Raw genomic sequence first — 24728 nt, forward strand, 5'->3', positions numbered from 1 at the left:
TACGAAATTGACTAATGTAAACGCCAAAATAAGAATAACTGTACCAAATAATACAATAATTCGGCTCATTCGGCTAATTTACTCCATGTTAAAAAGCTGTCTTGTGCCGTGAGATTTTTTGAGACGATGAGTCACCTATCGTCATCTTAATGACGTGAATTTGAACTTCAGAGTATAGACCCATTATTACACCACGACTAATTGTAGGACACAGCTTCATTTTTGTCTATTGCAAATTCGGAGATTTTCGGACATATCAAGTGGATACTATTCAGTTGAAAGTCGCTGTTTTTGTTGACGTCGAGTGCAAAAAGTGCACGACATAACAAGCACGCCGTTTTCTTCGACGTCTTCTCAAGGGATGGTCGTTTTTGCGGAATTGAGATTTTCTCACATGCAAATATCATAATTTTACATTGCTACATATAAAATTGAAAAGTCATAAAACATATTTGTAATTACCTAAATAGGTCACGCTGTAATGATATCAAACCTGATCTATTTATAAAACCAGACCCCTAAATTAATACTTGATTCTAAAGTTAATAACTATATTTTTATATTTGAAAATTTTGCAATCGTGGGATGACAATGTGTTGTTCTTTTATCTATTGAATACTGTCCAGGAACACTTGATGCGATTTTTCTCCAAAGTTGTGTCCCCTTCAATTTACTAACCTGTTACTTCGACAAACGTTTAAAGGCCTGAAACTATTATAATATAAATTGTATGTACAACAAACTTAACAAATATGTGAAATGTACCGGTCGTGACAAAACAGAATTCATTATTATAACCGTTTTAGAAATACAGGCACAATGTTAATTATTTTTGACGCCTTATCAGCTAATAAAATATTTATTTCAGAGGAAAAAACTACGAACAGCCGGTATACATACATATATATATGTATCTGTAGGACGTACATATGTACGTTTAAACAAGCAAATCCCAACGGCGATAATATTTGCAGCGTAATAACATGACTAAACGGAGTTGAGTATTATTATTATTCAACCTGTAACTATGGCAACCGCATCAGCATCTCCCTACCCTTCGATCAGCACGTATCCACGCGTTGCTATTGGCAACCACTCTAAATTGAGTACAAAATTTCTCGGTTTATCGATCTGAATTTACCACAACCTTTTTCAACTTTTCGTGCATAGAGACAAACAACTCATCGCATTAAGAGTAGGTCATATGGCGATCAAATATCCCAAAATTTTGTAGGAAAAATAATTCTATAATTTTTCTCAACTCCTGCAAAGTGTATTTTTGTATTTCCAGCGAAAAAAATTCAATTGTTCCACATAAGCGCACTTTTGAGCCTTGTTCAACCCGCATGTTTTGCCGGTGGGGGAATTTTTAAACAAAATTTCTTCTGAAATAAGAATATCTCAATGCACTAAGGTTTCAAATTTTCACATTTTTTGATAAAAATAATGATTAAACAAAAACATTAAACAAAAACAGACCCAAAAATTTACAATTGAGTTTTAAATCAAAAATTAGTCTTTTCCTGTAAGCATAAACTTTTGAATTGTGGGATGACAATGCATTAGTATTCTAAATATCATACATGTAGTACCAAGGTATGTATACTTTGATTTATGTATTCTCTAAACTTGCATCGCGTTTAATTTATTTACTGTTGTTATATTTCGATAGACGTTAATATTATAAACTAAATAGATGGAAAAAAATTCAAAGATTTCAAAGAATAAAATATACTGGTTATGAAAAATTGTATTTTAATTATTACTACTACAGTCGAAGAACTGACATAACGCTCATTATCTTCGACGGCCTTATAATCTAGTGAAATATATTTTGTTAGATATTACCTAACCCATACCACTCCGGTGACTGTTTATATGCAAATCTACCATAAATGTATTTAATAGCAAAAGGATAAACAGCCAAGTCTCTATGACAACGCAAATGGACTACGTATGTACATACTTCTCATACATTTGCATGCATATGTAAAGTGCAAAATCCTAAGTGAGCATTAATAGATTGCCTAAACATGACGACCCGTTGCCATTGGCAACCTTGTCAAGTTCCAACTCGGGCAACACTTGTTTAATTTTGCGTTGCTGTTGGTAAAGGGTCCAAATAGCATTACTGCCAAAATCGTAAAATACTATATATTACAGCTTGAACAAATTTATATAAATTACGTTAACAACATCATTTTTAAAGAAATATGGCTTACCTCTTAAGTTATTTGCCCGTGATGTAACTATTTCAAAAAATGGGAAACAATTATTAGCATAGATTTTGTCATAATAAATTAAACAAGAGAAAGCTGGGACAGAGAGGATAAAAATGTCATTCGTCGATTTTGGAAGGGGTCCATGACGTACGATTTTTTTGAAACCTTGAGGAAATACACGTCAGTTATCCCTGAAGATATTTCAGAAATCCGAACACGGCCACACGCACTTTTGAAATTGTCAAAATTCATTAAAAAAGAGAAAGCTGAGACAGAGAGGATAAAAAATATAGAAACTTGTCAATTTTCAAAGGGGTCCCCGACGTACGATTTTTTTGAAACTTTGATGAAATACTCACCAAGTATCCCTGAAGATATTTCAGAAATCAGAACTCGCCCGCACGCACCTTTGAAATTGTTAAAATTCATTAGAAAAGAGAAAGCAGGGTTTGGGGGGATATAAATATAAACTTGTCGATTTTTGAATGGGTCCCCGACGTACGATTTTCTTGAAACTTACATAAAATACTCGCCAAGTATCCCTGAAGATACTTCAGAAATCCGAACACGCCCGCACGCACTTTTGAAATTGTTAAAATTCATCAAAGTTGAGAAAACTGGGACGGGAGGGATAAAAATAGACATTTGTCAATTTTGGAAGGGGTCCCCGACGTACGATTTTTTTGAAACTTTCAGGAAATACTCGCCAAGTATCCCTGAAGATATTTCAGAAATCAGAACTCGCCCGCACGCACTTTTGAAATTGTCAAAATTCATTAAAAAAGAGAAAACTGGGGCGGAGAGGAGAAAAATGCAAACTTGTCCATTTTGGAAGGGGTCCCCGACGTACGATTTTCTTGAAACTTTCAGGAAATACTCGTCAAGTATCCCTGAAGACATTTCAGAAATCAGAACTCGCCCGCACGCACTTTTGAAATTGTCAAAATTCATCAAAATTGAGAAAACTGGGACGGGAAGGATAAAAATAGACATTTGTCAATTTTGGAATTGGTCCCCGACGTACGATTTTCTTGAAACTTTGAGGAAATACTCTCCAAGTATCCTTGAAGATATTTCAGCAATCAGAACACGCCCGGGCGCACCTTACAAATTATGAAAATTCATTAAAATCGAGGGTGCGGGGCAAAAAACGACATTTTCGTATTTTTCAAAAGTTTCCCGCCACCGATTTGGCTGAAAATTTTAGGGAATTATTTAGAAGTGTTAGGGAACACATTTCAGTCGTCAAATCATCCCCAGCGACAGCGGGAAAGCTTAAAAATTAAAAAATTTAAATTCTGGGGTGGGCTGGGCTAACTTCCTATACATCCGAAACACGAAGGATGGGCGAAGGTGGAGCACGTACAAAGCCTTCATTCAACCTGCGCTGAATCGGAGTAACTTTCATGTAATTCGTTACGCGCATGTCACTAAGGTAACGATGCCGATAAATTATTTAATAGAGCAATTTCTGTAGCATGTTTGGAAAATAGGTAAACTTTGATTCGTCCAAGCGTGCCGTGGGGGTCACGTACACCAAGAATGGGCGCACATTCACTGCCACAGGAAGTTATCCTATCGGCAGGTGCGATAGGAAGTCCGCATCTTCTCATGTTATCCGGAATCGGGCATTCTGACCATTTGGCGTCGTTTGGGGTATGAACGAAGAAGTCGAATGTTACAAATTTCCTATGAAAATTCGAATATTTCGGATTTTTTACAAAGATTTCGAATCCAAAATTAATTATTCAGAACTCACTAAATAGATCCCAACCATATCAAACCTCGCTGTTGGGGATAACCTCCAAGATCACGTCTTATCCATAGCTGGGCCCATCCTAGTCAACGCTTCTGTGTCCTACATTTCTGACAGAGATTTGACTATGGGATCAATAAAGCAGTACCTTCGCAATCATACGGGTAAGTAGTTTTGCTAAATCCCCGATCCGCAGTTCGGATCGGATTTTTTTTATCCGACCATTTGCATATTATGAAAGATGCGGATCGGATCCATGTTATAGTAAATTGGGTCATAAAAAATAATCCGATACAATCCGATCTGGTCCTACCATTATGGTCGGATAATTCGGTTACATAAAATGCATCCGATAAGGTCGGATCCGATCCGTGGTCAGAAACTTCGGTCGGATCGGATCGTTTCTGATTATCACACAAAAATCAAGCTACAAAAGTTACGAACAACGAAAAATAATATCGCGCATTAAATTTAATTACCAGGACCCCTTTCCTCCAGTGCCGTTCCGGCCATTGGACTGTTTAGCACGACCCAACCTCCTGAACCGAATTGGCCCAACTTGTACGCAATCCTGCACCCGATCGGGATCCACACGGCTTTCGGGAAAGACTTTGATTTTTTCTTTGGGCTTAAAGACATGAGATCATGGGTGGACGGATTTATTGGAAGGGACGCACATATTGTCAGATTTAATCTGGGACTCCCAAAAAGTACGGGAACAGTTCGCCTCCGTTCAGTAAATCCGATAGATCAACCGGTCGTTGATTTGAACTTTTTCAGTGATTCGGACGATCTTAAGGATATGATTAGTGGTAAGCTTGCGATGTGATTATTATGCGTATGGGGACTTTCATAAATTATGTAACGCCAAAATTGCGACGTTTTAACCCCCCCTCCCCTTGTCCCCTCTTGTGTTACATAATTTATGAACCCCTAATACATATACCTATGCAAATAAGGCGGGGTGATGTAAGATATATTTTTAATTTGTCAGGGCTGAAAATGTTAATTAAACTTTACGAGAAAACTAAAGCTTTTGGAAAATATAATGCAACCTTAATGCCAAAACATTTTCCCGGGTGTGAACGCCACAAGTTCCGAAGTGATGAGTATTTCGAGTGTTTCGTGAGACATTGGTCAGGTAAGATTTACAATATCCATGTAACATGTTTATAGTACAATAATTATCGAAAAGAATGTGCTACATATTTTAATAACGTGACTTAACGTATATTTTTAACGTGATATAAATTTATTATGTATACGTAAGTGACGACGTGGCATCAGTGCTGTACTGCAAAAATGGGACATGCGAATGATCCGAAGGCCGTATTAGATTCACGATTAAGGTTCGTAATATGATACAAGTTTTACAACTTTAATTGATCCTAAACTTATTGCGGTTTTGAAATTGAAGGGTGCGTGGCGTGAAGGGACTACGAGTTGCGGACGCGTCCATAATGCCCAAAATTACAAATGCTAACCCCAACGCGCCAGTTATTATGATTGGAGAGAAAGCTGCGAGTATGATATTGGATGATTGGGAGAAAAGTACAGAATTTTAAAAATTTTGAAGTATTCATAGATTTAACCCCCAACTTGGTTCAATACACTTTTTTTAATTTAATTTAATTTAATTTTAATTTATTTCATTTTTCATTTCATTTTTTTAAATTGCATATTCTATTTCACCAATTTCGGGAATTTATAATAACCAGTTTTAATCCAAAACTTTTAATATCTATCTAAAAAGTGCTTCTATGAAGTATCAAATCAGTATATGTAGAAGTTTAGATAACTGAATTCCCCTTCCCCAATTTTGCAGGTTAGAAAAATATAAAATTTCTTGAAAATATGAGCTTCCTTACACAAATTGTATTTTATTCGCATTGTATGCGTCTTTATACACTTTTATGGACCATGTATGCATAAAAATAGTAATTGTGAGCACAAGAAAAAACAATTGAGATTTATAGACTATCATATAAATACCTATTTAATGAAGCATACTTATCCTTAGATGAGGCTTCCTTCAGAAGTTAACTTCCAAATACATGCGTGCATAATTGAATGCATATAAGGCTTGATCGATTAAAATTTTTCGATGACATAATTAGTCTGTCACACTCGTTGGCAAATATTGATGTTGCACAATCAGTGATTTCAAGCCTGAGCAATCTGGAATAACATGTAATTTCGACGCATTTACCTAAGATATTATTTATGACCATTCTTCATTTAAAGGAACCTGTTTGATTTTTAATGCCTTCTAAATTAGAGAGCTGGAAGCTAGAATAACCTAATTAGAATCGTCAAAAATTAACTTGATGGAATTCCGAGTATTTATGTAATAGCTCGAATGTCTTTCAGACATCAATAAATGAACCCTAAAAAACTACACCAAAGAATTCTACTGAATCTTGGACAATTCATGCGTAGATGGTCAATACATTAAATTCCTTGCAAATTCCTTGCAAATTCATCATTGTACATATGTAAGTAAATATACACAACTGCAAATATGTATGCAATATAAAAAATGTTAAAAACGCAGGCTCGGGCCAAACGAATACGACTGCCTATAAGCGAAGTTAGGCTGTTAAAGTGGTAGTTTATTTTTTAAAGAGGAAGAACATTCATTAAGGATTAAAGTGAATGAAATTGTCATGGGACTGGTATGCAAATCAAGTACCTGCACTTCTACCAGTAGTACTCGAAATTAAGCAATAAAACTGCACGTAAATACTGAAAAATGTTAAAAAAGGTTTATTATGGAGCTAGATTTAGCCACAGCTCAAAGTTGCATGGATAAAGAGTATACATAGGTACTTTTGTATCATATTTGTACTACATTTTTTAGTGTGCAGTGTAGTTTTCAGATTTACGATACTTTGTACAAATTGGACGTCGTTATACAAGCCTTAAAATTTAAAAAGTCATCCATTCCGTATTGGAGAATTAAGGACACTGATCAAAGCATGATTAGATAAGCCAACTTTTGGTACCTTAACACGAGGAAATAATGCGTCTCGCTATTGTCTATACTCGTTTCATGAGAATTATGCTCTGTTGCAGACTGGAACTTCCAGTGAAATGGCCTAAAGTCATTGATTGCCTTCTCCAATAAATTTTTTTTGTATATTTATAACATTAAATATGTCACCTACTAATACAATCTCTGTATCTACATGCACAAACATTGTTGATCACATCTCTAATAAATATAAAATCTATTTCCTTGCAATTACAATGTTATACAATTTGCACGTGTATTTGCATATTAAGGAATTTTCCTCAACCTTTTTGCTATAAAAGGCCCTCTCGATGAAGCATTTGACAGAAGGAACATTTTTCAGTGTTGGCTATACAAATAAAATGGATCCATCCAACACAATTTTGAATTTTCTGAACACAATTCCAATTCCAAGGATAGTAATTGCAAATTTGAAGAACTTCATTGTTAGAATTACAACAGTTTTGGCCTTGTTTAATCATGGTTTTGATTCTGCCATGGATCCCAACCCACTATTTCGTTCGTCTAATAATTATGACTTCATTATTGGTTGGTTTTAAGTACAAATTTTAAATTATTCAGGAATAGACGTTCAGATTAATATGTATTTTTTCAAGTGGGCGGAGGTTCGGCGGGAGCAGTCGTGGCTAATCGACTATCAGCAAATCCAAATTTCAAAGGTTGCCCGTAACAAATAAAAAAATTATGGGGTGGTTTTAGTATATCTATTTTTATCGCTTATCAGTCCTGCTACTTGAGGCTGGTGGCAATCCCACCGTGCTAAATTCAATCCCAGCCATGGCGACGTACAACTTGCATCATCCTGACACCGACTGGATGACACCCTCGGAGCCATTAACCACTTCCTGTCTTGCGTGCAAGGATAACGTGAGGAAATTTACAATTTGAAAACTAGTGCTCGGCGCGAGACGAGACCATCTCGAAAATTTCGAGACGAGACGAGATACGAGACGAGACCAAGGCCATCTCGTCTCGACAAATCTCGGTCGAGACGAGACGTCTCGATACATCAAAAATTTAGAAATTTAGCAACAAATTCTCCGTCCTCTAGCCTTCTGCACGGAGCGAGGAGCAAGGTCTGTGCAGATGAATTCATCTCCAAAGCAACCCCCAAGTGCACAGACCTTGAGCGAGCAGCCTTGGGAAATGCAGTATCCTTCATAATTTTTTTAGGGACAATAGCTAAAACGAATAATTATGATCAAAACTTTAACCAATCTGCAAATATCCTGATTTTTACGTAAAAGACACTCAAATATGACACTAACTATATAACTCCAATTATAAATTGTATATACTGTGGGTAACGATTCCTTCGTATCCATATCCCAAGTATTCTTTGTATATGTAGTAACATAAGCTATGACGGTTACGAGTCATTCAGGTATTTCATGTTAGCCTTCGTAAGCTCGTAACCACGTTCATAAGCCTGCGAAGATCATCTTACGAACCAAAAATTTGACTTATCTGGGTAAAAATCACATACAAGAGATATTCGTACGTTTTGTCATAAGCTCGTAAGGTTAGTAAGTGTACGTGTTTACGTATTAACGAAAATTGACTTGAAATGACTCAATGGAAGCGTCGTAAAATTTTGTCGTCCCGTTACAAGCTTACGATTAAGATTTATCCTTTATTTTTTGTGTAAACTATGTAGTTTACTATACAAAGAATACAAGGCCAATTATTAATATTCTAAATATTTGCAGTTTGTATATTTGTATTTTGTAATTACCTGAAGAATACAAAAGATATTTTGAAAATCATGGATGAATGTCGAGACATCTCGTCTCGTCTCGACCGAGACGAGATTCGAGACGAGACGAGATGACAGAATCGTCATCTCGTCTCGTCTCGATTACTTCGTCCCGAGTCACTTTCGAGACGAGACAAGGCAATCTCGTCTCGTCTCGTCTCGTGCCGAGCACTATTGAAAACGTGAGAAAAATTTAAAGTTTGACATGAATTATTTAGTTGATTACAATCGCGAGAGGGAAAATTCTTGGTGGTTCGAGCAGCTTAAATTTTATGGTTTACATGAGAGGGAATCCGAATGACTTTAACAATTGGGCGAAGCTTACCGGAGATGCGTCCTGGTCTTATGCAAATGTGCTGCCCTACTTCAAAAAGTCGGAAAATTACACTGGAAATTATCTTGACCGTATGTAAATAATTCTACATACATTGAGATATGCGAAAGTATGTACATATTATAGTTTACAAAAAATTGCAAACCGATGAACTCTATAAGCTGTAACTTTTGGTAAGGTTTTTAGTCAACAGATTTGACAAGGTTAACTGAGTTGCTAGGCTAGTGGTCAAGTCTCAATCCGGGACAAACAGAGATGGACGAAGCCAGGAAAGGGCCTGTTCTATACCACTTAATAAATTTGAAACTTGCAAAAATTTAGAAAACATTAATAGAAAATTATTTTCTCTATAATTGTTTTTATATGTGACCTCTGTGACCTGTTATTAAGGGATGAAACCCATCCATTAATAGGAATACGTTATTTGTCTGTGTGCATAAGTTAAGAACGATTATAGTCAAATTCAGATGTTGTGCCAGTGTGGCCAAGTAGTGGTTTCTCCTAAGCTCTCCCTTAGCAAAGAGTACAAGCTGAGGGTTTCTCAATATTAGGCTCCACTCGCACAGTACACGTCTTTCTAAATTTGCCTACAATCGTTCTCAACTTATCGTGCATGCATTCATACAACATATTCCCATTAACGAGTTTCACCACGTATAATTAGCAACAAGTCGCACAGGTCAGCTATAAAAATATTTTATAGGGAAATACTTTTCTACTAATGTTATCTAAATTTTTGCAAGTTTCAAATTTTTTTACGTAGTATCCAACAGACCCCTATCTGGCTTCACCAATCCCTGGTTCTGCCGGGTAAAGACTTGGATGTGGTGTAAGGTATGTCATAGAGTATAGCATATTTCTGTATCTCTGACTGTGCTCGTCTCACTTGCCCAGTCAGTCACCAACTGCTACTTGGAGAATAAAGACATGTATATAGTAACTCTCCAGTGCCTGCTCTCTGACTGATTTCGACATCGGTGTTAATGGTGTGTCGATGGCCAACGCTACCTTAATAGCATCTCACATGCATTACACTACATTGGACACTAGCAGTACCAAGTTCTTTTACGCCGTAAATCAAAATCTTTAATTATGTAGCCAAATACCATGGAACTGGGGGACCCTTATCGGTGACTTCTAAACCTGATGATCCAATAATAAAGGATTGGATGTCTGCCGCGAAAGAGATGGGATTCAAAAATTCGGATGCAAATGCGTACCAGACATCAAGTGAGCTTGAAGAATGACTCAATGGGGGTATTCACTACGAGTTGTAGCGTAATTATAAAATAAATTGCGAATTAATAGTAGCCTACGATATGCGTAAGTTTGCATAAGAATTTTCAAGCCAATTTTTTTGTGAACTTGCTAACTTTGTTTATTTGCTAACTCGCCATTCGAACTCGTTCATTCCAGAATTCCAACTTGTAATGAATATCCCCAGAAATTTGCAGAATTACAATTCACTATAATAATAAATTTGCTAACAAGCATTTGTTCCTGCCGACCTAACCACGAAGGATGGGCGACGGTGGAGCACGTATAAAGCCTTCATCCAACCTGCGCTGGATCGGAACAATTTTAAAGTAATTCGTTACGCGCATGTCACAAAGGTAACGACATGGCGACAAATTAACATGACAACAGGTGGAGCAAATTAATAGATATGTTTGGAAATCAGGTAAATTTTGATTCGTCCAAACGTGCCATGGGGGTCTCGTATATCAAAAATGGTCGCACATTCACTGCCACAGCGTCAAAAGAAGTTATCCTGTCGGCAGGTGCGATAGGAAGTCCACATATCCTGATGTGGTCCGGAATCGGGCATTATGACCATTTGAAGTCCTTTGGGGTATGTAAAAATGCCTAAAAATTAAACCCTGACTAGCAGAAGTCTAACCTAAGAAATTTCGGATTACAATTGGAATATTTCGGATTTGGAACAAAGGTTTCGAATCCAAATAATAAAAGCAAATTAATAATAGATCCGAGCCATATCAAACCTCGCTGTTGGAGATAATCTACAAGATCACGTCTTATCACTGGCTGGACCTTTCATTTTGAACGATACTGTGTCCTATATTTCCGATAGAGATTTAAGTGTGGGAGCTGCGGAGCTGTACCTTCGGAATCATACAGGTAAAAGTAAGCTATTGCGGTGCATCGAAGTCAACCGGATGGATTTGATTTGAATTTCGGCCCGCCTCCAATGTTAATCAAATGGGCACGTGATTTTGGCGCGTAGAAATTCTGTCCGGTTGACTTCGATCCACCGCAATACATACAAAGCATTGATCGGACAAACATTGAACATATTTCAAATCAAATATCAAGGGCCCTTAGCGTCCGATGCCATGGCCGCAATTGGACTGTTTAGCACGACCCAACCGCCAGAACCGGATTGGCCGAACTTCAATGCACTATTGTATCCGGTCGGGATCCACAAGTCATTCGGGGAAGACTTTGATTTTATTTTTGGGTTGAAGAATGGAACCATAAAATCATATGTAAATGGATTTATTGGACGGGACGCAAATCTTCTCGGATTTAATTTGGGACTCCCAAAAAGTAGAGGAACAGTTCGTCTACGTTCAGCAAATCCGCTCGATAAACCAGTCGTTGATTTAAACTATTACAGTCATCCGGACGATATGAAGCAGACGATTAGTGGTAATGTATTATTAATAATTAGTGGTAATGCGTGATTATGCATGTAAACAAATCGTAGTTACGTGACATATTTTCAAATTGATTAGGGTTGAAAATGCTAATTAAGCTTTACGAGGAAACTGAAGCTTTTGGGAAATACAATGCAACGCTAATACCAAATCATTTCCCTGGATGTGAACACCACATTTTGAGAAGTGACGAGTATTATGAGTGTTTCTTGAGACATTTAACAGGTAAAATATTGGCAATAGGCGTAGAAAAAAATGTTTGACTTTAATCGATCATGACATAAATTTATAAGGGACGACGTGGCATCTGAGCTGTAGCGCAAAAATGGGAAGTGATGATCATTCCCCGGACAAATATTTTTTTATCCTACCCTACTCGTGTTGAGCTCAACATGAGTAGGGTAGGATAAAAAAATATTTGTCCGGGATCATCACTGATGATGATCCGAATGCTGTATTAGATTCACGATTGAGGTTCGTAATATGATACAAGTTTTACAACTTTAATTGATCCTAAACTTATCGCGGTTTTGAAATTGAAGGGTGCGTGGCGTGAAGGGACTACGAGTTGCGGACGCGTCCATAATGCCAAAAATTACTAATGCTAACTTGAACGCACCAGTTATCATGATTGGAGAGAAAGCTGCGAGTATGATATTAGATGATTGGAGTTGAAGAACATAATTTCTAACAAGGGACACTCATGACCTGTCGTTTGAGTCCAGGGTACCCATTATGTTTTTTAGAATCTACTAGGACCCCAGATGAAGGATTCATTCATATTTCCGTGTAAAACTCATATTTGGCGCCATGGCGTGGCGCCAAACTTCAAAATTTGCATTTTCGACCAGTTTCAAACCCCCATAACTTTTGCAGTTTATGTCGGATTTTCAAAATTTTATACGTAAAATGATCACAAAAGTCGAAATTTTTGAGAAAAAAATAAAAATAAAAAATTTCTAATTTTTGAAATATTTTTAGCATTTTTTCGACGAACCCCCGTTTATAAGAAAATTACGAAATTTTGCGAAAAGTTAAAAGTGATAATTTTGGAAAAAATTTCATTGGATACGAAAGTTGAACTCCTTGTCATGATTTTTGCCAAAAATTTTGAAAATCCGTACAGGTTTTCAAAAGTTATGGCGGTTTCAAAAATAAAAATATGCAAATTTGGCGAATTTGGCGCCACGCCATGGCGCCAAATATGAGTTTTACACGGAAATATGAATGAATCCTTCATCTGGGGTCCTAGTAGATTCTGAAAAACATAGTGGGTACCCTGGACTCAAACGACAGGTCGTGAGTGTCCCTTGTAAGATTTAAAGCTTTCCATGAGTACAATCTCTACTATAACTATTAGTAAAAATCATTTCATTTACATTTGAATGATTACATAAATGTTGTAACTTTAGAGGTAGATGTTTATTTTGCAAATACCCATGTGTGTACATTTAAATGGAAGCCATGTATTTGAGTGCATTGATTCAATAACCTACTGTATTGATGTCTATTTTACGTACATACGCGTAAAAATTACGGCCCTGGTGAAAATTAAATAACTTCGGCCCTTTTTCAGTTTTTTTTGTAATTTTTGAACCCAAATAAATTCGCTTGAAAACTGTTAACTGTGTGTATAATAAGGTTTGTTGTATGATGTTATTTACGATGGCGCTTTGGAGATCAATTTTTTATTATCTCCCAAAATAACGAATTTTTAACTTGTATGTACTTGTATGTCTCTTTCAGTAATTGCTCAAGTAATCAATTTGGCTGTTGAATCAAATCCATAAATTGGGAATATATGTACAAAATAATTTCGGGTTGGTAAACGGACTATGCATTTTTAATGAAATATACGTACTTCTTTACATTCATTTTTCCAACCTAGTCAGTTGGACAAATGGTAGTACACAACTTGATTTTAACAGTCCAATTTGTTTTCACTTTGCCAAAAAATTTTACTACATATTGAAGAACACTAATCTGAATTAAATCTTTGCATAATTAAGACTTGTCTTCGGTCATACTTTCCTCTCCAACCAGTAAGCAGTAGTAAGCACACTCTTAGAAAACGGGTATTAAATTACTACTGGCTGGGGTACATGACTCTACCGGCACGGTGATAACGAGCATTAATGTTGCTCAGTAATGTTGTGCTAATGAAAAACTTGCAACTCAGAAAGTTTCTGACAGTAGTAAACTACCTAGTACCAACCAGGTAGGAAATTATCACCAAATCAATACCAGTACGGAGTACATATATATATATGTACATATATGTACATATATATATTTATATATACTCTGCCAGATTTTTAAGAGTGTAGTCTTATTTCGTGGGTGACCTTTATTCAGACAAAATTGTACCTACGTATATATTTTCATATAAATTGCGAAGTAACGCTTAAATTTTGTCATTTGGAGTTCTCCCCTCATCTCGGAGACAACAAGTATGATTAGCAATCAACATGAAAGTTGAACAAGTTTGGTTTGCGATTTCAACGTATTCCAAACTGTTTGAGGATTTTTTGTGGTACAGATTTTGGTGGAAGTTTCCAATACAATTTGACGCAGAAAATTGGAAAATGATGTATGACGAAAATTCTACCTCTTTTATCTCAACATTCCTCGGCACAGCGACCCTGACGGTATCCATGCTGTCGTGCTTTGTCCTAATAATCTGGGCAAATTTCGTCCCCAAAGGAATCTCGGCACTGGATGCGATCCACTGTGTGCTAGGCGGACTTTGTGCAACTTCTTGTAATATATTTCTCGCTTTAGTGTTGCACCACGGGAAAAGTCTGGTGGCTAGTTCGAATCAATTACTGCAAGATTATAGAGCAAACGCGGGTGAGTCTGAAAGTATTGGTAATGTAATTTATGCAAATACATTATGCGAAAAATTCTGATAGATTTCAAGCAGAAATCTCCAAGATTTTAGCATAAACAATCACAGCATTTTGGACAGCACCTCGTACGGATTGTCGGCAAGATGGAGCTTAATTTTTGGCATTTCTTACACCCATGCTAGAAATTGTGCCCCTAAGAAAATAATTTCTTGCAGCTGTTTTTATGAAACACTAGTCTATCAAAATGCCGGATCTTTACACTTAAACTTGTTTCTTTCAGGAATTGATAGCTCCACCAAAAAATCGTCAACATCCACGAAATTTTTGCAACTCTTTATCCTTCAGTTTTCTCTGTGTCCCTTAGTCCTGCCAATATTTTTCTTCAAAACGGGTGGAGATCCGCAAAATCTTTTTTTGAATTTTGCCCTTCCAGGCTGGAATTCTGTCGTATCTTTCAAGGCGATTGCGCTGCACGGTTTCCGACTCGTGACCATAATCCCCTGTGCCCTTAATGGAAGTCGTCTCACTACTTTTTTCTGTTTATACTCCGTCCTTCGCCTCTCCTCGTATACAATGTTTTTGAACCTATTGCTATCCAAAAAGTGGAGCTCTAAATTTGAAAGCAGCGTCGCAATCTATAACCGCATCAGAATTAACAAGTCGTCCATTCGCCACGTGGAGATGACGTGTTGCGGATTTTTTTCTTTGGTCGCATTTATACTTATGATTCTGTATAATTATGCAAGCCTCGTGCTGCACAAGGTATTGCCGATGAATGTTTACATACTTTTTCCGTATATGTCCCTCACGATGATTGTTGCGGTGGATGTGATCATGCAACAAATGGTCCCGACGGCGGAAACGTCGAAGAAATTGGTTAGTCACTGGGCAGATTTGGCGAAAAATCGGTCCTGGATGAAGAGGGTGGTTAAATCGTTGCCAATTATAGGAATTGAGGGGGGATTGCGAGGGTTGAAAATGTTTGTGGTGGGTAAGGACGCAAAATCGATGTTTCTTCAGACTAATTTAGACTACACGATTAATGCTGTGTTATCTTTGTAATGAAAAGCAAAAACAGTATGAAAATTATTAAGGTATGGTATGGGTAATTTAGAAATTGTTTTGGAAAGTTGTAAAAAAATAGTTGAACTATTTACGGGTTTAGTCAATACAGTCTGGTTCAAGTGCTGGGGGATTGGAACTTAGTACCTGGGTAACGTCACCCAAAAGTTCCGATTCCCTGGACTTTTTAGTTATGCAAGTTACAGGGAAACGGAACCCACTTGTCGCAGGATTTAGCGGGCCTCGATTCCCCGGTACCCTCTTACGCAAAAGTTACGATTCCCCGGAACCCAACATTTTTCTTCCATTTTTCATAAATTGGATAAATTTCCGCAGAAAATTTGGATTATCTCAAATTAACCTCCCACAAATGAAGAACATTAGATAAAAAAATTAGAATTTTTTATTTGGGCGAAGTTTTATAAATCGCAAATATCTGACAAATTTGAGGAGCGGCAAGCTCAAAAAGGTACGGGGAATCGTCACCCAACAATTATTTTTAGGGAAAAATTCAATTATTTTTATGGGAAAATAATTATAACATAATAATAACGTAATAATTGTAACAATAACTGCAAAATAACTGTATTTTTCCCTGAAAATAATTTTTGGGTGACTATTCCCCGTACCTTTTTGAGCTTGCCGCTCCTCAAATTTGTCAGATATTTGCGATTTATAAAACTTCGCCCAAATAAAAAATTCTAATTTTTTTATCTAATGTTCTTCATTTGTGGGAGTTAATTTGAGATAATCCAAATTTTCTGCGGAAATTAATCCAATTTATGAAAAATGGAAGAAAAATGTTGGGTTCCGGGGAATCGTAACTTTTGCGTAAGAGGGTACCGGGGAATCGAGGCCCGCTAAATCCTGCGACAAGTGGGTTCCGTTTCCCTGTAACTTGCATAACTAAAAAGTCCAGGGAATCGGAACTTTTGGGTGACGTTACCCAGGTACTAAGTTCCAATCCCCCGGCACTTGAACCAGACTGCAATAAGCGAATTGTTGTTACATAAGTACATTTTTGAATTGAGTTAAATTACATAGTCTGGTTAATAAAATTGATTTCCAAAGGGTTGTCTTTAATGAGCGATTCGACGGAGGTGTCGTCTTGGGGGCCATCCGATTTATTGGACTGTTCTTGTTCCCACTCGCATTCACACATGTGATAGTATTTCTCCCTACAATGCAACAATTTTGATGATATTATTACGGTTTCTTAAAAAAATAGCATCATAAAACTAGCATTACCGGTCCTTAGTTACTAGTTCCTTCTGCTCCTTCAAGTAGTTGAGGACGACCGGATCGTTTGCGATATCCTTGGAGTCACGGATATGCCGGAGAGACAATTTTCGGCCTTGGTGACGTTTGAACTGGGCATCCTGCTCTTCAACATCCTTGGGGGTCAGAAATACAGCTTGTAATTTGGTCAGGAGAGCGTCCTCTTTATATTGGCAAGTCTCCTTGTGTTTGAAGGGGACAGGCGGAGGTTGAATCGGTTTAGTGGGAGGGGGAGTAACAGGTTGTGAGAGTACGGGTTCCACGGGGGGAGAAAGTTTCATCTCAGAGAGAGTGGAAGGCACAACGGAATTCATTCTCCTAAATTGATCTAATCAAGACAAGATATTTTTGAAAGCTCATCTAAGAAAAAATAAATAGGGGACCGTCCATAAATTATGTCACGTGAGAGGAGGGTTCAATGCTTTAATGATACCATCCCCCCTTTAACATGTGACACATTTTAAAGGGTCTAGAAATTAGCAATTTCCGGTGACATAATTTATGGATGTCCCCTAATCAATTAGTTTTTTTCTCTGGTCTATTCACTATTCCTGACTAATTAAAAAATTATCGCCCAAGTAGAGTGAGAAAAGTATTCGAACCTTTGGCATCCTTACCTTAAAAATCCTTAGCCAGTTATCAAGTTTAAAAAAAACAGTAAGGTTGAGGTTGGCCAGTACGAATTTGGAATTAAAATAAAAACGAAAAAATGAGAATGAGAATTATTCTCGTCGGTTTGGCGCTCAGCCTAAGTTTGCATTGCATATTTTTTTATTTCCCACCTTTTCACTTTTGCACGTTTTTATTATTATTTTTTAAACATTTCTCGATATTTTAAGTTTTTTAGTTGAGTTAAAAAGGTGACAAGGGTTTTAAAACGTAAGATTTCAACGAAATCGTTCTCACAGGAAGGATGGTTTACGGCCCCAGAATTGGTTTGTATTTTATATTCTTGTCGAGTTATTCCGATGGTTGAATGATAATCAATTAATTAACTGGTTACTTTTAAATTTTGTACAGGTGGGCAGCCTGACCCTGCAAATGGGGGAAGTGGCGATGCTCGAATTTTTGTCCCACCCACCCCGACCATGCCACCACCAGGATTAAATTATCAACCCTGTGAGTTATTTTTTAAATAGTTGGTACAAAATGAGCCAAAAGTGCAAGGCTTTTTCGCATCGATTTCACCAAATTGCACATAAAAAATTACAAATTCAGTTTTGGGTGGGGGGGATTAATATAGCATAGCTTTTTTGAATTATATTCAACCACACCCCCTTCAAAAATTGGGGAAGAAAATTGAGAAAAATGAGAAGGTCAATGTACACTCGGTACAGAAAGAAGTAGATACCAACTTGCATTTGACATTTGACTTCCCTCATGAGTATGAACATTTTGATGCATCAAGACTTTCAAAATTCGAAAATTGGCGGTTTTTCGACCTACATATAAATCGTTAAAAAAGTGACCTTAGCGGTCATTTTGCGGCTGACAACCTGATGCCAGATTTTTCTTCGTCAGAAGTGCCACATTTTCCGCTTTTGTTGTCCGCTGCGAAATGACCGCTACCATGACTTTTTTGGGGTCAAAGTTTCTGAGGGAGGGGCTTATACAGCAAGAGCCATAACAAACTCTGGCCACTAATGAGTACAGAGAGAGAGAAACAGAGTGAGAAAATGGATCGCGCATACGATCCTAACGCACGATGGTGGTGGATACCCACCGCCAACTACTTTTCTCACTCTGTCTCATCTTCTCCTGCGAAATATGGGAAATGATTTTGTGTTACATTTGGCCTGGTTTTTATCAGTTCCTCTTTGTGTAGGTAAATTAGTCAGATAAATGATTTTTTCCATCTCAGCTCCGCGACCTCAACAACCGGTGCAACAACAAAATGCAGTTTCAAATCCTGCCATTGTCCAGCAGCAGCAACAACAAAATTCCGTCGTCGCTTCGACTTTTGGTCCGGCATTTTCTCAACCAGCGAGAAATGTTGCTGCAAACCCGAATTTGGCACTGGGCAAAGTGAAGGTGAACTACATTTTCATAAATTAATTGGCAAATAAAACAAAATAGAATTCGGTTTTATATAGCCTTTCGGGGATCCAAGATTCCGAGACGTTTGGAGTAGCAATTTAAGGGAAGAATTTCGTAAAATTCGTCAATACGTGAGGAGCGGGTTCAACTATGTGTCCTTGGTGAGTACAAAAAGTAAGACGGGTTTAAATATTTTTTGTACGACCATATACATATTTTTGTTAGGATACCGAATTTCCTGGAGCCCCTCTCAAGCCCGTGGGAGAATTCGTGTCGTATGAAGCTCATACATTTTCGGCCCTTTGGGCCAATTGCAACGCCTTGAAAGTCATACAGATTGGAATTACTCTCTTCGACGAGAAGGGGAACGTGCCAATGGGGGTGTCAACTTGGCAGTTCAATTTTAAGTTTAGTCTGGCGTGAGTACATATTCTTATTTTTATTAATTAACTGAACCATGAAATTCTGAGGACCATTTTTTTACTCCCTTCTTTAGTGACGATATGTGGGCAGAGGACAGCATCGATCTTCTGAGGAAGTGTGGAATTCCATTTAACCGGATGGAAGTCGAAGGAATTGATCATTTTGAATTTTCAGAATACTTGAACTCATCCAACCTCGTCTTGAATGAGGATGTAACATGGATCTCGTTTCATAGGTATTTAATAAATACAGTAGATTAATAAAATGCAATAAATATTCTTCTTGTATGATTTTATTCTAGTGGGTACGACTTGGGATATTTATATCGCATCTTGCGAAACGACTCGGTTCCCTCCACTGTTGAAAGTTTCTTTGAAATCTTGCAACTTTATTTTCCAGTATTGTACGACATTAAGGTGAGTCTTTGTGACCACTTGTCGAAGCGTCGACAATAATATTTTAATATTTTACTGTTTTGCAGTATCTCGTGAAGGACTGTAACTTTGTGCCAAGTGGACTTGCGGATTTGGCTAGTTCGCTTGGGGTGGCGCGAATTGGTCAGTCCCACCAATCTGGAAGTGACTCGCTCTTAACGGGTCAGGTGTTTTTCAAAATTCGTGAGGTATATATTTGTAACGTTTATCTCCTAAATTCCCTTACCAATTTATGTATCCTGTCTTTTTTACAGATGTTCTTTAAGAACTCGATTGACGAGGTGCTGTACAACGGTCGCGTGTACGGATTGAGCGGTCACTACTACTCGGAGGATACAGTGGACGCTGTCTTGCCCGACCGTATTGTTGAAGCCACTGGAGGGAAGAAAAAAGATGGAGATCAAGAAGCTACTCTTGACAAAGTAAAATCTCTTCCTGTCCTAGAAGGACAAGAAGAACCGGAAGAATCAGAAGAATCCGAAGAATTGGAAGAATTGGAAGAATCTTCTGATTCTTCTGATTCTTGGTGAATAAAATCCGAAGAATCTGAGCCGAACGAATGAAGCTACAACTTCTTTACCCCTTTAATCACTCATTAATGTTACATTTAGAGAAGACAAAAATCCATAAATATATACGATTAGATCCTTAGGGTTCATAGTTTAAAAAATATTGAAATAACACGTACATATGTATGTAGGTATGTACTACATCATTGAATTTTTAAGGTAAAATTAAATGTTAATGCATTGCATTGTTAATTGTTAATGTCTTGTCTTCGTTTTTTTCTTAAGCTGGTGGTCGCATGCATCGACTAAAAGATAGTATAAAACAACATTGATTTAAATTCAGATTGCTAGTGGTGCATAAATTGGTTGACAATAAATGCAATTTTTACAGAAATTTGTTATTTAGCTTGTAAATTTTTTAATTTGAAATTAATATTTTGGACTGCAACTGTTTTTGATTTGTGAAATTTGAATGAAAAAATAATAATTTTAAATCCTGACCCTTTTTATTGCAACTTTCACTTTTACATAGTGCTGCATTTTTAATACTAATTTTGTATGTATCAAATGAATTAGTGATAAATGCGGTAATTAAACTGCTCCATGAAAATTAGGTAAATTAAGCAAACCAGAGTCATAAAGCAAAATGACCGGCGCGACACGAATTTTGTATTTTGTTATTGTTTTTAATTCATTGCATTTAATTATCAATTGTATCGACTTCAGATTAAAGTATTTAATTAATAATTATTTGAACATCAAATATGTCCCCCGAGAGAAGATGGGCGACTCTTCCTCAGTCATCACCTTATCGTCATCATCATTACAACTTGCTCGTCGTCGTCATCTATATTCTCCATCTTCCACAAGAAGAACAAGACATCATACATCGGCTTATCCTCCTTTACAACAGCAACTTTTCCCCCTCCGCCATCTTGTTTCCCACCTTCTCGTGCCCCCTCGAAATCTCACGACACACGACTCATCTCATTTGCATCCCCTCATATGCCTATCGCTCGCTCGCTCAACTGTCCCCCTTCTCCTCGACCAACTCGACGTCCTATGCACTCGAGCCCGAGCGATAAGGAAATGAGGATATGCAAATGAGATAAGACAAAGGAGTCGTGAGAACTCGAGGGGGCACGCGAGGGTGGAAAGCAACATGGCGGAGGGGAATAAGTTGCTCGGCTGTCTTCCCCTCACCTCGACCCACTCGACGTCCATATAGCGGTGAGGATGATATACCTTATCCACGCTGTCTGGCTTTGTATAGCCAGGCTTATCATGACGCGTCCTTCTCCTTCTTCCTCTCCACCCACGCCGGAGAGACTGAAGATCTCTCACTCTTCGTTCTCGTCTCGACAGGATAACAGGTTGCTTAAATTTGTGGGTAAATAATTAAGCGGAAATACATTTACAAAAGTATTACTAACTAGCAATTACCCAATTACAAAACTAGTCACCAATTGCTGGTCTTTCTTTAGTCGTTTTCTTTAAGGAGAGAATAGGTAAGTGTTAAAAACTAAGAAAAACTAAATTTATTTGAGCAGAGTTCAACAAAATGTTCGATATTTCCATGATTAATTAATACACCGGGTCAAATCACTTATCATGTGCATGATTCCTGCGTGTAATTCTACTTTGAAGTAGTTTAACAATTTTTCTTAATTACTGATTTATCTTTAATTATTGCAGTGAATCGCCTATCATCATCATTATGAGTGCCATTTGCTCAACGTGTCGTAACCCCTTCAACGATGCAGTCGTTTCAATTAGATGCAGCCACTCCCCATGCGAGGCCTTGACCGCCATCTTTGTGAAGCCCCCCGTAAAGGAAGCATCCACCAGAATGCAGACCAGATCTTCGTCCCGCAAGGAGTTTGAAGAGAATTTGTTTGAAAATACCATCAAGATGTGTCCCAATTGCGACGAAATGCTGGCAATACTTTACGATAGGTATAAAGGATTCGTTAACCTGATTCATCCTGAATCGGATGTCGGGAAGAAGCTGGGACATCTTGTAAGTGAGGAGAAGAAGGACGATTCGCCACCAACACCACCAATTTCTCCCCCTTGTTTTACGGATGAGTCTTCAATTTCTCCCCTTTGTTTTACCGAGGAATCTTTATTGCCTCCGCCGACGGCGGCACGCAAAATTAGTGTCGCTTGCAGGAATGGTCGCCCAAGGAAAGTGGGGAAAACGATTATTGGTGAATTTTACTTAAATTTTAACGACTTTATTTGACCCAATAATTTGACATTTAATTAATTTTATTTTTTACAGTAGATGATAAGTCTTCCTCATTCACCACATTCCGTGACCCTACTTCAACTAAGAAAGAGAAAAAAGCTGCAAAACGTCAAATAAGCCCGGAAAGGTGTGAAACTCCAACCCATGAAAGTCCATATGTATCGCTTCCCGGTAAGATTAAGTCACAAATTAGTAAATTTTAAAAAAAATTGTGACATTTTAACGTATGAAATTATGCAAACAAATTGCAGATTCGCCTCCTTCATCAGGCTCACAGCAAAAACGACAACGTCCCCAACCCATTGACCACCATGACGAGCCAGACATGTTACACGATCCTTATTTCAACATCCCAGATTGTAGGATAATTCCCAACCAGGCAATTTTGTTGCCAAAACTCGACTGGATTGAGGAGCAACTCATATACGACTGTGGGAACGTGGTTGTTACAAAACCAGAAATTCCTATCGAGGAAGGGCCTGACGGGCCCAATGTCTGTAACTCCGACGATGACGAGGGTAAGTGATCGTGATTTAATTCAAAATTTATCAATTTCCCAAATGAATACATAACTTAAATATTCCTGGCTTATTAGAAATGACCCCGGTTATGAGCACGAGGGAACTCTTTGCTACGGAGTGGTATCGTAACGACTACTTTATTCGAAAGTGGAAAGCTGCAGAAAGACGAAAGATGAAAGAACAAAGCAATTCTCTTCCTACCAACAAAGACAAATTCGTCCAACTAATGAACGTCGTCGTCGAGGAAGTCGATGAAGGTCCGCTCAAGGAGGGTCGACATGACAATTCACCCGTCCCTTCCCTCTGCAGCGACACGTTAAGTGAAGGAGTATGCGATGGGGATGACGAAGACTCGGACTGTGAGTGAATCACAATGATTCTGATAAGGTACGGAATATGTCTAATTTAATATAATAATGATGATTTTAAATAATTAATTAATAGATAGATAGATAGATAGATAGCTTTATTTCTCATTTGATATGGCCGGGGCCCTCATCATTACATTATCGTGTTACATACTAGTTAATTGAAGGAATGGGGGTCATTAGTGATGGGATATATACATACATATTATGCACAGCGCATGATAAATAATTATTTTGTACAGTTTAGTCTGGAAGTAAGTTAAAGGCTGCTGACCAGAAGATAAAAATAGATTTGTAGATTGCTTCGGGTGTTTTATAATTAATTAATAAGTTTGGTTAATTGCAGGCGTTATTATCCACTCAAAAGAATAAAGGCGAAGGATTAATTTATTATTATGCTTAAACAGTTTTTAACGATAACAAGTAACAGACTTTTTATACCGTTGTAAATTAGTGTATAATTTTACATACATTTTTATATATCGAATATTTTGTTTTAACACTTTAATGTGTACTTATGTAGTTTTTAACAGTAACAAATATGTAGCAGACATTTTTATTCCGTTATAATTTACTTATAATTCTACATACATTTGTATATATTTAATATGTTGTTTTAACACTTTAAAAAGTACATAATTTTAAGACTGATTTTATAATATGTATACGTTTTTATTTAACTATCCAAAAATAAATATAATATTTGATTTATAATTACTTTTTTAGCGATTATCTTTAAAATTAAGATACATTTTCATTACATTATCAAGTATAATAAGCAAAAATGAATGTGCATACATACATAAATATGTAGTTATATGTGTTTGTACACATAGATGTATAGATAGTAGAAGTAGATATTTATCCTACGAAGAGGCCAACATAAATACATACATAAATATGTACACACAGATGTATGTACATATGTATTATGTATGAAATTCTTAATATGAAAAATGTGCAGTGAAGGTATAATAATAAAAGGAGAGGGGCACACTTTTTTTAGTATTTTTGAACGTCCCAAGCAGCCGTTTTAGTCGACGTTTCGACCTCAGAGGTTTTCTTCAGGACGGCGAAATGGTGGTCATTCCCATTCGTATATGAATCCGGTTTCATATATCCGGTTGACAAATGCAAGTATTGTGTACAAGTACAACTCTATAGAATTCCATTCTAATTCCTTTCTTTTTATGATCTTCATGACTTTTGTAAGTAC

The 24728-nt window shown here is 37.2% G+C and overlaps 5 protein-coding genes and 1 long non-coding RNA gene across 11 annotated transcripts; 5 read left to right on the forward strand and 1 right to left on the reverse strand.

Annotated features, from left to right (window-relative positions):
* Positions 1 to 3551: 3551 nt before the first annotated feature.
* LOC118438233 lies at positions 3552 to 4133 on the forward strand. The gene is made up of 3 exons (XR_004836664.1): positions 3552 to 3657; positions 3716 to 3878; positions 3989 to 4133. It is a non-coding gene; the product is annotated as an uncharacterized LOC118438233 (long non-coding RNA).
* Positions 4134 to 4465: 332 nt separating this feature from the next.
* Positions 4466 to 5543, forward strand: LOC110842416 (glucose dehydrogenase [FAD, quinone]). The gene is made up of 4 exons (XM_035846502.1): positions 4466 to 4790; positions 4973 to 5119; positions 5249 to 5327; positions 5396 to 5543. Exons 1-4 carry the CDS (start codon positions 4616 to 4618, stop codon positions 5541 to 5543), a joined length of 549 nt encoding a protein of 182 aa, XP_035702395.1. The 5' UTR covers positions 4466 to 4615.
* A 1805-nt stretch (positions 5544 to 7348) lies between these two features.
* Positions 7349 to 12457, forward strand: LOC110842418 (glucose dehydrogenase [FAD, quinone]). Its single transcript, XM_035858129.1, has 12 exons — positions 7349 to 7540; positions 7609 to 7671; positions 7737 to 7879; positions 8987 to 9173; positions 10201 to 10332; positions 10594 to 10715; positions 10784 to 10954; positions 11088 to 11241; positions 11437 to 11772; positions 11859 to 12005; positions 12074 to 12254; positions 12323 to 12457. The coding sequence occupies exons 1-11, from the start codon at positions 7354 to 7356 to the stop codon at positions 12163 to 12165; spliced, it is 1734 nt and encodes a 577-aa protein (XP_035714022.1). The 5' UTR covers positions 7349 to 7353; the 3' UTR covers positions 12166 to 12254; positions 12323 to 12457.
* Positions 12458 to 16682: 4225 nt separating this feature from the next.
* LOC118434194 lies at positions 16683 to 17700 on the reverse strand. The gene is made up of 3 exons (XM_035847077.1): positions 17587 to 17700; positions 16940 to 17297; positions 16683 to 16869 (listed from the first exon to the last, which is right to left on the reverse strand). Exons 2-3 carry the CDS (start codon positions 17281 to 17283, stop codon positions 16728 to 16730), a joined length of 486 nt encoding a protein of 161 aa, XP_035702970.1. The 5' UTR covers positions 17284 to 17297; positions 17587 to 17700; the 3' UTR covers positions 16683 to 16727.
* A 66-nt stretch (positions 17701 to 17766) lies between these two features.
* Positions 17767 to 20806, forward strand: LOC118434193 (CCR4-NOT transcription complex subunit 7-like). Its single transcript, XM_035847076.1, has 9 exons — positions 17767 to 17904; positions 17990 to 18088; positions 18831 to 19000; positions 19063 to 19167; positions 19232 to 19425; positions 19503 to 19664; positions 19731 to 19845; positions 19911 to 20051; positions 20118 to 20806. Exons 1-9 carry the CDS (start codon positions 17883 to 17885, stop codon positions 20391 to 20393), a joined length of 1284 nt encoding a protein of 427 aa, XP_035702969.1. The 5' UTR covers positions 17767 to 17882; the 3' UTR covers positions 20394 to 20806.
* Positions 20807 to 21050: 244 nt separating this feature from the next.
* Positions 21051 to 24167, forward strand: LOC118434066. 6 transcript variants are annotated; one of them, XM_035846800.1, is made up of 7 exons: positions 21056 to 21762; positions 21857 to 21880; positions 22068 to 22582; positions 22657 to 22794; positions 22875 to 23141; positions 23219 to 23531; positions 23859 to 24166. In XM_035846800.1, the coding sequence occupies exons 3-6, from the start codon at positions 22090 to 22092 to the stop codon at positions 23509 to 23511; spliced, it is 1191 nt and encodes a 396-aa protein (XP_035702693.1). In that variant the 5' UTR covers positions 21056 to 21762; positions 21857 to 21880; positions 22068 to 22089; the 3' UTR covers positions 23512 to 23531; positions 23859 to 24166. The 6 variants fall into 6 exon arrangements, with proteins under 6 accessions (XP_035702696.1, XP_035702695.1, XP_035702693.1 ...); XM_035846799.1 differs by having other exon boundaries at positions 21056 to 21745; positions 21832 to 21880; XM_035846803.1 differs by lacking the exon at positions 23859 to 24166 and having other exon boundaries at positions 21051 to 21880; positions 23219 to 23264; positions 23354 to 23470.
* The last annotated feature ends 561 nt before the right edge of the window (positions 24168 to 24728 follow it).

The sequence above is a fragment of the Folsomia candida genome, unplaced genomic scaffold, assembly GCF_002217175.1.
Source record: "Folsomia candida strain VU population unplaced genomic scaffold, ASM221717v1 Fcan01_Sc001, whole genome shotgun sequence".
In the NCBI taxonomy this organism is placed as follows: domain Eukaryota; kingdom Metazoa; phylum Arthropoda; class Collembola; order Entomobryomorpha; family Isotomidae; genus Folsomia; species Folsomia candida.